This window comes from Panicum hallii, chromosome 1, assembly GCF_002211085.1.
Source record: "Panicum hallii strain FIL2 chromosome 1, PHallii_v3.1, whole genome shotgun sequence".
NCBI lineage: Eukaryota > Viridiplantae > Streptophyta > Magnoliopsida > Poales > Poaceae > Panicum > Panicum hallii.
In genome coordinates, this window is record NC_038042.1 from 5,472,533 (window position 1) to 5,484,664 (window position 12,132).

At 47.1% G+C, this 12,132-nt stretch overlaps 2 protein-coding genes across 2 annotated transcripts; one reads left to right on the forward strand and one right to left on the reverse strand.

Annotated features, from left to right (window-relative positions):
• The first annotated feature begins 431 nt into the window (after positions 1–431).
• LOC112885357 (adenine nucleotide transporter BT1, chloroplastic/amyloplastic/mitochondrial-like) lies at positions 432–1,889 on the forward strand. Its single transcript, XM_025950994.1, has 3 exons — positions 432–1,022; positions 1,107–1,268; positions 1,356–1,889. Exons 1-3 carry the CDS (start codon positions 432–434, stop codon positions 1,887–1,889), a joined length of 1,287 nt encoding a protein of 428 aa, XP_025806779.1.
• A 1,088-nt stretch (positions 1,890–2,977) lies between these two features.
• LOC112879054 (uncharacterized protein At2g34160-like) lies at positions 2,978–5,496 on the reverse strand. The gene is made up of 5 exons (XM_025943378.1): positions 5,194–5,496; positions 4,877–4,925; positions 3,547–3,609; positions 3,402–3,466; positions 2,978–3,309 (listed from the first exon to the last, which is right to left on the reverse strand). The coding sequence occupies exons 1-5, from the start codon at positions 5,341–5,343 to the stop codon at positions 3,214–3,216; spliced, it is 423 nt and encodes a 140-aa protein (XP_025799163.1). The 5' UTR covers positions 5,344–5,496; the 3' UTR covers positions 2,978–3,213.
• Positions 5,497–12,132: the final 6,636 nt, after the last annotated feature.

A 12,132-nucleotide genomic window follows, 5' to 3' on the forward strand; every position in this document is an offset into this window, starting at 1 on the left:
TTCAATAACTGAAGCTCCAAAGCGTGTTGGCACCACTTCTGTTGTAGGTGAGTCCAAGAACCCAACAAACACTGCAAGATGCCATGCAATTCAGGTAAGATTTTTGACACGTACACACAAGTACACCACTGATGTGCACGCCAAGTAGATGAATCCTTGCAGCTGGAAAGGCAACCCACAGGAGGACTGCCACATCAGCAATTTGGCACCCCCAGGAATCCTAGCCACTTATAAAAGGCACCCTCCCCATGGCTCGAGAACAAGGGAAGTCATCTCCTCATTGAGATAACCATTATATTGGACTTCCTCACTCAAGGTAATTCTTAATTTGTTGCTTTTTTCTAACATTGATCATAAGATTGATTGCATGGATAGTTTTGTTGATGCGTTGTCATGGTGTTTTTAGGCAAGGATCTGCTTTGAATTGACTGATGGCAGCGACAATGGCGGTGATGACGACGGTGACCAAGAGCAAGGAGAGCTGGTCCCTGCAGCTCCCAAAGCTGGCTCTCCCTTGGAAGCCACTAGACGGCAAGACCGAGCTAGAGTTCCCTCGTCGGGCGATGTTCGCCAGTGTCAACCTCAGTGCATGCTCAGGAGTTGCGCCAGGGCGCGACCCGCTAGAGCACAACACGAAGGCTCGTCCTGCTGACAACTGCGACATCGCACGCCAACTTGGCGTCACCGTGCCGGGGGAACATGATAGGGAGGATATGGAGGAGGTAGCGAAGAAGAAGAAGAAGGGTGGCAAGAAGCAGCTAGTGGGCGGTCTGAGGAAGGTAAGGGTCAAGATCGCCAACCCGCATCTGCGACGCCTGGTTAGCGGTGCCATCGCTGGTGCAGTGTCGAGGACGTTCGTGGCGCCGCTGGAGACGATCCGTACACACCTTATGGTCGGCTGCATCGGTGCCAACTCCATGGCTGGGGTGTTCCAGTGGATCATGCAAAACGAGGGGTGGACGGGCCTATTCCGCGGAAATGCTGTCAACGTTCTTCGTGTCGCTCCTAGCAAGGCTATAGAGGTACCACATCCATCTACACTCTTGAAATATCTCAAATTCATGGTGATCATTTTTGTCGTTTGTTTGTATGGTGGTTTTGTGCAGCATTTCACCTATGACACGGCCAAGAAGTTTCTAACCCCCAAGACTGACGAGCCACCAAAGGTCCCGATCCCCACGCCACTGGTCGCTGGAGCTATGGCAGGAGTTGCCTCTACCTTGTGCACCTATCCCATGGAGTTGATCAAGACCCGGGTTACCATTGAGGTGAACCAAACCGAAGCCATTTTCTCGTAATCACAAGCAATGACAACTAGCAGCTTGCAAGGCTAACCATCGTGTCATGGCTTGCAGAAGGATGCATACGACAATGTGGCACACGCGTTCGTGAAGATCCTGCGTGACGAGGGCCCGTCGGAGCTGTACCGCGGGTTGGCGCCAAGCCTGATCGGCGTGGTGCCGTACGCAGCCTGCAACTTCTACGCCTACGAGACGCTTAAACGGCTCTACCGCCGCGCGACCGGGCGACGCCCTGGCGCAGACGTGGGCGCGGCGGCTACGCTGCTCATTGGGTCGGCGGCTGGCGCCATCGCGAGCACAGCCACGTTCCCGCTAGAGGTGGCACGCAAGCAAATGCAGGTGGGCGCCGTGGGTGGGAGGCAGGTTTATCGTCACGTCTTGCATGCCATGTATTGCATCCTCAAGAAGGAGGGCGCCACCGGCCTGTACCGCGGCCTGGGTCCTAGCTGCATCAAGCTCATGCCTGCCGCCGGCATCTCCTTCATGTGCTATGAGGCTTGCAAGAAGATCCTAGTCGACAAGGAGGATGAGGAGGAAGAGGACGAAGGTGATGAAGCTGGTGTCGGGGACAAGAACAAGGTAGCATGATCAAGTGTTGGTATTAAGACCATCTTGTTGTGAAGCCTGGGAGAGGAAAATAATGGACAAGTATATTTGGAGTTTGATTTGGTTCCTCTAGGTATTATGCTTTGTTTGTATTCAAAACAAGTACTAAGTTCAAAGTTGGGGTTTGTGTTTTCATGTCGCATGTTTGTATTAGTTCTCTATTGGCCTATTTGGAGTTCAATTTGTTGTCATGTTTGCAAGTTTGTGTTTGTACCGTATCTTCATATCTTACTTTGGTTTGTCATGTTATGTTTGCATTATTAGTACTATATTTTCATATCTGCAGTTCAAGTTGGTGTGTTTCAACTATAGATGGCCAAACATGCCGCACGACACTACACGGCACTAGCACGGTCCTAGCACGGCACGAACCGGCACGACACGACTGGGCACTAAGCCTTAGTCGTGCCGGCCCGCTGGCATGAGCAGCCCAGCGTGCCGTGCCGGCCCGCTGCACAGCAGCCTCCACCGCCGCTGCGGCGATGTCGGTGAAGGTCATGGCGGCGTTGGCGCCGGAGAGGCTACGGCCTCGCAAAGGGTGGGGGAGACCGCGGCGGCAGCCGGGACGGCGACAGCGCATGGAAGGTCACGGCGGCAGCAGCCGAGACGGCAACGACGCGGGGAAGGTCACGGCGGCGGCAGATGGGACGGCGATGGCGCGGGGAAGGCTACGGTGGCAGTGGGCACCGTGCCGGCCCATTAGTCGTGTCATGCCCATGCCGGTACTACGTACTGAGGTTTCATCCCACGCACGACACTACGGCCATGCCGTGCTGGCACTATATCCATCATGTCGAGCCGTGTTCGTGTAGTGCTTTTTAATATCGAGTCCCGTGCTGCCCATTAAGCACGGCCTGTTTGCCCATCTATAGTTTCAACGTTTGGTAAACATTGCATCAAGGAAGTGATGTGTTCACATTGAATCGGAGTAAACATTTTATCTGAATTGGCAATTGTTACTGATCTCTGCACAATAATCAGGTAAGATGTGAATGGATGTAGCATGCGCTGTCCTTCCGATTCCGCTACCTTAGAGAGAATTTCAAAGTTTGCAACACCACCACAAACGATTTACAGGCCGAACAAGGGGATATCTTCTGAATGGAAATAGGGACAGGACAAAACAAGAGTATCATACTGAACACAAGTTGTACAATCCAGAACTAATGAATCAAGTAAAAGCGCACTAAATAAGCTGCACCCTTAATTGATTGTACAAGCACACGACTCTTATGACTCGACTAAGAACTGAGCAAATCTAGCTCCAGAACAGTAAAATAAGCTACAACAGGGGCCCTGCAGGTATTTAGCTTTGCTCTTCAGCCTCAGCGGCCTCCCTCTCTTCCGCAGCCGCAGCCATCAGCTCATCAAATTTCTCCGTCTTGCCGAGCAATATTTCAATCTGACCAGGGCACACATTAGTTAGGTGTAAGTAAAAGCCCCTACAATAATCTTGAAAAAATGCATAAGCATTGCCATGGGAAACAAATTTACCTTGGCCTTCTGCATAGGGCGGCTCCTAGTTTCATCTTTTACATCAACAGTAGATGTCATGATCTCTGCAAGTGATTCTTGGTAAGATTAGGCTGAAAAGAGAATGGAATTCATTGAACATTATTACTCATTCATCAAGACTCACTCTTCTCGACAGCAAGGCCATTATTTTTCAGAATTTCTGCAACAGTCACCACCGTTGCAATGGCTGAAAGGACAAAGTTACCACGTTTAGCATACAAAAAAGGTCATGTACATACACAATAGCAGAGGTGAATAGGAGGGGGAAGAGGGGGAGGCAAATAAACCAGGTATGCGATACAACAATTCCCAGTGTAAATTAACAATACAGCAATGCCTGAAGTGTAAATTAACAAACTCCAATAATATTTGACTTTGGTTAGATAAATTATGAACTGACCAAAAATAAAATAGAACGGAGGTAGTAACATACATCAATGCAAATTTGATTTTAGAAATTGTTTGCAAGGAAATTTATGGCAACTTACTGCACAAGGTGATTAAAGCAAGTCATATGACAAGCTAAGGATGGATAATTTGAACATGTATATTGGTAGTCTCAGAACACATTTAAATGACCAACTCAGCCCACATATGGCCCTTTAAACAAAATCAGTAATGCAAAATGCTGTTAGGATCAGCCTAGGTTGTATAGGTGAATACCACCTCGCACTCCCATGTGGCCCAAATTCAACACCCATGTCTGTGCCTTCCTCCATATAATCTACTATGTGGCCTACCCAACAGCCCATCACCTCCTAATGTCCCTGGCACCATCCCTGTCAGCATCCATTGTGCCACCTTAGTACACAAGCTTACCTCTGTCACCATTTGGTACACTCTACCTTGATAACTCCCAAACCACATGAAGCCAGACGAAATGCCTACCACGGACTATGCCAATATGGAGTAGGGTTAACTGTGTGCTAGTTGCTCCCCATTCCCCAATTACTCTGGGTCTGCTACTTGGTTCTTTAGTTAACGAATTTTCCAGCAATCCACTCACAGATGTAGAACTGAAGAAAGTTGTGCAGGAACGAAAGCTCAGTAGCCCCCAACAGGACATCTAGATAATTATGCTAACCAAAAAGAAAGATGAGAAATAAACTAAAAACAAGTACTGAAGTAACCATCCACGACTTTTGGCAAGTACAAAAGATACCACATAATGACAATCAATAACATAAATATTTAATCAATCACCGCTACTGCTACACATCTTTCCACATTTTTTTTGCAAACACGCAAAATCTTTAAGCTTAATTTTGTAGAAGAAGAGGCTCAAAATAAGCTGATGAGCGCAATGAGCTCAGGCCTAGCGCCCACAGCCGCAAATGGTCTACTACAAAAATATCAATCAATCGCAACATACTAGCATAGCTCTGCGGAGCTCCATTTAACGGATAAAGGTGTTTAATAAATAAAAAGAAAACTTTCTGGAGGACAAGATTTACCCATGCCGAGGGCCGAGAGCTCCACTTCGTTGTGCAGCTGCATGTACCTCTGCACCAGAACATCACACAACAGATTAGCGCCTCCGTTTGCATTGTCTATCCTCGGAAGCATCCCCAAATCCAGTCAAATCGCCCGCCAATACATCTCAAAATCAAGCAAGGGGAGGCTGTTTTCTCAAGAGTTTACCCCGCGAGCAGAGCAAAATCCCCCCAAAGAAACTATAACGAAAGCCAAACAGGCGCAACCCCCGGTGTTCTCCTCCAACACAAAGATAAAAGGTCGGGTTTATAACCCCCCCCCCCCCCCGCGCGCTCACCTTTGCGAGGTTGACATAGAAGAAGAGGGGCTTCTTGGTGTTGGAGACCTGGATGCGGTTCTTCTTGTGCCCCTCCGCGCCGCCACCGGCCGCCGCGGCCCCTCCGCCCGAGATGCTAAGGTTGTTCACGGCCTCGGTGACCTCCTCCATCGCCGCCGCCGCCGCCGCGAGGAAACTCGAGAGCTCGGTGAAGCGCGAGAGGGGTCAATGGGATTTCGGCGGCGATGGATGGAATCGGAGGGGAACCCCTATCGCTGAGCTGGGTTTTATACGGGGTAGGGTTACGGCCGCGGCCTGAGGGGTTTCCGGGGTTTTTGCCTAAAATAGGGTCCGTGTCTGGTTCCAACGCCGGCTAGACAGGTGCGGCTAACGGTAGTCCCAACCCAATACTAAATATAGTTTTTATATCGGATTAATTTGTTTTGTAGTATTATAAATATGCAAAAAATATGGACACTTTGCCAAATCTTGCAAGCTTGCAGAACCAGCAGAAGATGTTGCAGAAACGCCAAACAAGACGTATGGTATTCATGGTAAACTTTCTGAATATTTCGTTTATTGGAGCTGATACATAGATGTTTGATATTTTTTTAGGAAGAGGCAGTCAGAAGATGAAGTCGTCTCTACTTAAGAAGAAGCAAACACCAAAGAAGAAGCCACCTAAGAAAGCTCCTAAGAAGAAAAAGACACCTAAGAAGAAGAAGTAGGCTCAAGCAGCAGCCGCTCCACCTCCTACAACAGTTAGAAGCCTGAGAGATTGGTTGGGCATGTAGTTCTTGTTCTATAAAAGACTGTGAACCTTACGTAACGATGCCAACCTGTTGATGTCTATGCTTGTGTAGTTCAACCTGTTGTAAACTTGATGTGTTAAGGGTACTCTAAACCTGTTGTGTTAGGATATTATGAACCACTTGTTGATGCTATTGTGAACCATTTGTTAATGGATTTGTTAATGCTATTCTGATCCACTTGTTAAGTGCTATTTGCGAACCTATTCTCAAGTGATAATTGCATATCAAATACAATGATGCCAGAAAATAAATATTTTATTGTTGCCACAAGATACAATGATAGGATTCAGATTTCACTTGTAAAATATAGCTACAACTAGACCAATTACAACATCCACAACTACTAAAACTGCATTGTTCATTACTTTTCCCTGGCACAATTGTTGCTTCAGCTCTTCTATCTGTTGCTTGACGTCCCATATCTGCTGCTTCATCTCCATCATCTGCTGCTTCATATCCATCAACTGCTCTTCAGATTCAACTGCTCCATCTCTAACAACTTCATCTGCTTCGGCCATTTGGAGTTCCTTCATCCTCCTTCCTCGCAAAAACTTCACATAGTCACTTCCCACCAATAGTAACCATAATTTTCATCATTCTGAGACAAATTAGAAAGAAAGGTTTGTAGAACATCAACCCGAAATCAAACTCAAGCTATCTTTAGTCACAATTCGGATCAAATTCACCGGGAAGTTGCCAGGACACTTGTAGAAGATCCTCCCGTAAGATTCAGCTTTCTTGCTTCAAAGCTGAACAACCGGAATCTGACATTTCAGGCAATCGATCAACAGAAGTGGTTCACCTTCGGCCCTTTTCTAGCTCCTGCTAACCGACGACGACACAGATCTCATCGGACCGCCGACAAGACTGAATCCCGACATAGCCCCGTCACCCGATGCAGGCCTCAGCTCAACAAAGCACCCGATGCAGATGCCCAGTAGGCGGCCTCTGCCTCCTCTCGCCGCCGTCGGCCGATTTGGGGATCTAGGGTTCGAGAGAAGGAGGAGGAATGGAGGCCGGCTGGTTAGGTGCAGCCCGAGTCGAGCGTGTATCTGCGCCGGCCAGAGGCAAAAGAAGCAATACGGAAATACCCGAGCCTGCACGTGGGCCCAAGCCGTGGAAAATGACACGAGCCGGTGTATTCGTGAAATGTAATGGCACGATTCAAAATAGATGAAATTTAATTGTAGAACTCCGAATTTGCATATTTGTAATGGCCCAGAACAAATTAACTCTTCTATATTTGCCATGTCACATAGACACTATATATAGAAACTACACTTCCCATGCATAGTTTCTTCAAAATAAATTGCTATCCAATCATATCTTTTCTCTCTTTTCTTCCCCATATCATCTCTTCTTTTGTCTTAGTTTTCACGTAGATATGGTTTCTTGCACGAGACACAATTTTTTCATATTTTTTCCTCCTCTCCTCGTTAACTCTCCCGCCACCTCACCTTTTTTGCTTACATGGTAATATATTTAATGCTATAGAAACCAGCTGAGTTGGAGGGTTAGAACTGCCCTAAAGCTGGTAAATATGGTTCTCTCGTCGATGCATGTGTACTACTTGACAGTGTTTGAACTAAAAAGGTGAGCCGTAAAAAAGATAGATAAATTTAGGAGGGGGTTTCTATGAAAAGCTCCTCTGAAGCTAAAGGTGGGCAATGTTTGATGAGAAATTTTGATATTTGACATCGAATTCACGCGCCTCACTTTTTTGACATCAAATTCGCGAGCCTTTCGAAATATAACTCTCCGCACGCAAATTGTTTTCATTTGGGGGATTTCTCCTCCTTTTCTTGATTTTGCGATTTTCTTTTTCATTTTCATTTTTCAGGGCACTTGAACTGCCAGTTTTATCCCTCTCTTTCGCCCGTCCCTGTCTCTCTCTCTCGCAAAGAACTTCTCGTCATTGCCAGGAGCTCCACCGTCGCCGCCCAGGTGAGGCCCCCGCCACCGCCGCCCGCTTGGCTGCCCAACAGCGGCCTCCTCCCGTCGTCATCCTCCTCCCGCTGTGCGGCCGCTAGGGGCTCCCACCCCCGCCAGTTCCGACGCTGCGCAGGCCTCTGCGGCGCTCTGTACCCGGCGGCGCAGGGAGACGGCGACGGAGAGGGTGGACGGCGAGGAGGAGCCCGCGGTGGAGGAGGCGAGAAGCATGGAGGCCGGTGTGGTGCAGGCGACGCGGACGGTGCCGTCGAAGACGCGGGAGGCGAGGTCCCGCAAGGCAGAGGGGAACAACAGGCTGGATGTTCTCACCATTTCGGGAGAGCGGGGACCTCGCGACCTACTGCGGCGACGCGGCGTGCAATGTGTGAGGGTGGCGTCCAATGCAGCCTCCGCCGCCAAGGCCGCCGGCGCCCTCTTCGGCTCGTCCTCACGAGCCTCGAGTTCGAGATGGCCATTAATGGCTTCCACGCCGACAACCCCGTCCCGCTCGCTTCCCCATCTGCCCTCCTCCTTCACTTCATCCTCGTCACCCCTGGATACGAGACGCCTACCAGCAAGGCCGGCGAGCTCCTTCACAGTGGCGCAGAGGACCTCCAGCACGGGGAGCATCTCCACGACATCCCCTGGGCCTTGGCCTTGGGCTGGTCAACAGCGTCTGCAGCAGCGACGCCATAGTTCTGGCCTCGCATCCTCACAGTGAGAGACGAGAGAGAAAGGGATGAGCGAGACCAGAGAAAGGGACGAGCGAGAGAAAGACCGCTGGGATCCAATCAGCGGTGCAAAATCTCAGTGGTAAAACCGTCTATTCACTAGGCCTGTAAAATGAAAAAGAGAAAGAAAATAAGAGAAATAGAGAAGAGGAGATGGAATCCCCGAATCAAAAGAATTTCTCTGCTCCGAGGGTTAAAAGAAGTGAGGCGTGCCCATTGAATGTCAAATATTGAAATTTTTCATGTTTGGTGGCCTGGGATAAAGTCAAACGGCCGAAAGTATGTGGGGGGTTTAGGAGTCCTTGATTGGAAAGATTTAGCCGTGCTCTGCGGCTAAGGTGGTTGTGGTACAGTTGGGTACACCCTGACCGTCCGTGGGTTGGTTCTGCTGTTCCGTGCTCCGAGGTAGACAAGCAATTGTTCCGGTGCAGCACGTCAGTAGCAGTTGGTGATGGTAGGACAGCCTTGTTCTGGGATTCATCTTGGGCCAGTGGCCATGCTCCAAGGGATATTGCCCCGCACCTGTATAAGTTAGCATGGAGGAAGGGATTGACGGTCAGAGAGGAAGTGCAGAATCAGACTTGGACAAGAAGCTTATGGCGGATGTCAACAGCAACTGAAATGGCAGAATTTGTGGCGCTGTGGGATGTGGTGCAGGAGGTGCAATTTTCTGAAGTGCCGGATCAGATAACTTGGAAGTGGACTTGAAATGGGATATATTCTTCAAAATCAGCCTATGCTCTTCAGTTCAGTGGCTCTTACTGCACTTTCAACAGAAAGGCTATTTGGAAAGCCAAGACAGAAGGCAAACATCGCTTCTTTGCCCGGCTGCTGGTTCAAGGGAGAATTCAGTCGGCCCACAACCTCATGCAGAAAGGGATTGTTTGTGATCCGATCTGTTGTTTGTGTGACCAAGAGATGGAAACGGCAGCTCATCTGTGTTTGCATTGTTGTTTCGCGAAGGAAGTGTGGTGTCTGGTACACACTTGGTCAGAAGGTCTGATCAGCATACCGGCTCAAGGTGTTGACATCCAAGACTGGTGGAACTTGACGCTGCAGTTAGCTAGTGCAGAAAACAGAAACCGGGTTGCAGCATTACTCATCTACACGGCATGGAATGTCTGGAACGAACGGAATAGGAGAATTTTCCAAGGAGCTTCACAGTCACCGACACGAGTCCTCGGTTTGATCAAGAGATGGAGGTTCGACGACAAGCGTGTGAGGCCCGGGCAGCCATTCCAGTTTCTTAATGTATCTCTATAATTTGAGTTTGAGTTCTCTAGTTATTTATGTAATCAAAACCTATGTACGAACTGTACTGCTTCTCCTTCTTATATGATCCGGCAGCGCTCCTATCTTTTACTTAAAAAGAAGATTCTTAAAGGCTCAAAGCAGCTTCCGACTAGAATTCAACACTTTTTCCTGTAAACGTTCGAAACTTTGAATCATAGCAAAATCAAAAGAAGATCCCCCTTATCGTCGGCAATCATTGGGAGTGCAAGGACGAATGGTTAAGATTCCGCTTCCTTGTGCTAGATTTTTTTTTGAAGGTCCTTGTGCAAGATTGTTACATCAGAGATTAGACTTATCAGTTCGTGAATCGTGAGGGACTGGAGATTAAAACGATGATACTGTATTTTTTTGGAGTTAAAAAAGATGATCATACTATACAATGTTTGCTTGAATCGTGAATTTTTTTTATTGGTGTGTCGACTGATTTTTTTTTCATTGGTTTATGAAGCCTACTTATAGTATATCCAGGGAGCTTCTTTATTTTTTTCTTCGTACGCCTGGAACCGTAATCCTCGCATGGTAATTGGTAAATTGGATAAGTTCATCAGATAAACATATTTGATTTACGTAACATGGTAGTAATAAAAAAAGGCATGTTCAGATGACACGCTAGTTACCGTGGAAAAAATGGAAACCAAAAACCTATATGAGCTATTAAGCTTACAGTGCGTGATACAAAATCTCTTGTATGCTCTTGCATGTTTCGAATGCGTGGAACTTTAACCATCATGTAGTCCTATGCCTTTTCTCCTAGCATCGGTTAGCAATAGCATACAGTATGGATTGATAAATCTGAAGATGGCCAATCTGGCTCATAGTGAAGGATATGTCTTGAGCCCCTTGCTATCGGCAATGGTCAAGGCAAACCAAGCTCCACCAACCAATTATCATCCTAAACTTCCCGACCGCTCTAACATCTAGAACTGATTACCACTTTACCATTAGTTGTGTCACATTGTATTGGCACATGCAGGTGGCAAAGGGCCTCAAATTTTAGCCCAGATAATCTAAGGGTCAAGTTGGATTGTGAAGTCCGAGCTCTAATCTAATACAATTTTGAGCTAAGAGTCAAGTTGGATTGTGAAGAGAGTATCAGACCCGGAGCCACGGAACTGTGTACATAGCGTAGTTTAAGAGATTAAGTCCGTCTTATCTCTTATTCATCTTGTTTATCTCTTATTTATTCCGTTTGAATAGAAGATAGAGCTAATCGATACAGAGGGGATCTACTCGAGATATGTTCTGGTACGATTCCTTAGCTGGTGTTGGTTAGTATCTTTGTAACTCTGGTCTCTCGGATATATAAGGGAGGACAGAGACCCACTCTCAAAACACGATCTCTAGGTCATTCTACACCAAAGACAATACAAACCACCATACAGGACGTAGGGTGTTACGCATCTTGCGGCCCGAAACTGTCTAACCTTCGTGTTCCTTGCACCTTCGAGTTCCTGATCTCGGCGTCTCCTCATCCAAAACTTACCACCTTGGGTATATCCCTCGGCGGGCAGCCGGTTAAACACCGACAGAGAGCACTGGAGGTATAATTAGGGATGCAAGTTATATTTATTTTGGGTCATTGGGTCGATCCAAAAACTCGATAAAATAAACTAGGATGGCATTGTGCGTAATTAATTTAAAAGGAGAAATAAACTAGGATAGCATGCCATCATAATTATTTAGTTGATTCATAAAATACCATTGGATACCCACTTACATTTCCTAGCAATGGTCGGTTACCGCCCCCAGGCACATGACAACATAGGAACTTCAGCACTTGATGCCACTTATTGAAGGATTATTTAACAATTTACCACCTATTTGTTTAAATACTCTCTCTGACTCAAATTCAATGTTTAAAATAGAGGACAATAGTGGCTCCACAGAGCTGACGCAGTGCACACGACCATTGCAACAAAAATTCTGGGCTACATTGGTTGGAGAAGGGTGCCCCTAAATACTACATCCCGCCATGTAAAACATTGCTCAAATGCATGTCATTTAGCACATCTACAAGGTGTTTTTTTACCGACGTTTTAAAATAAATAGAAAGAATAATGAAATGTTCTATAAGTACTTTCTTGGCAATCTATGCAACTCTTTATACATTGACGTTCATAATAAAAAAACGACTGGCAAGAATTCATCACGTCATTGAGATTTGAGAGCGAGCAAATGCAACTCAAAGATAGTGA

Excerpts from the sequence above, each read along its gene's own strand:
- LOC112885357 (XM_025950994.1), top strand. The coding sequence starts at position 432 with ATGGCAGCGACAATGGCGGTGATGACGACGGTGACCAAGAGCAAGGAG. Across the intron at positions 1,023-1,106 it reads CTCCTAGCAAGGCTATAGAG|CATTTCACCTATGACACGGC; the intron begins GTACCACATCCA and ends GGTTTTGTGCAG. Across the intron at positions 1,269-1,355 it reads AGACCCGGGTTACCATTGAG|AAGGATGCATACGACAATGT; the intron begins GTGAACCAAACC and ends CATGGCTTGCAG.
- LOC112879054 (XM_025943378.1), bottom strand. The coding sequence starts at position 5,343 with ATGGAGGAGGTCACCGAGGCCGTGAACAACCTTAGCATCTCGGGCGGA. Across the intron at positions 4,926-5,193 it reads TCTATGTCAACCTCGCAAAG|AGGTACATGCAGCTGCACAA; the intron begins GTGAGCGCGCGG and ends GTTCTGGTGCAG. Across the intron at positions 3,610-4,876 it reads GCTCTCGGCCCTCGGCATGG|CCATTGCAACGGTGGTGACT; the intron begins GTAAATCTTGTC and ends TTGTCCTTTCAG.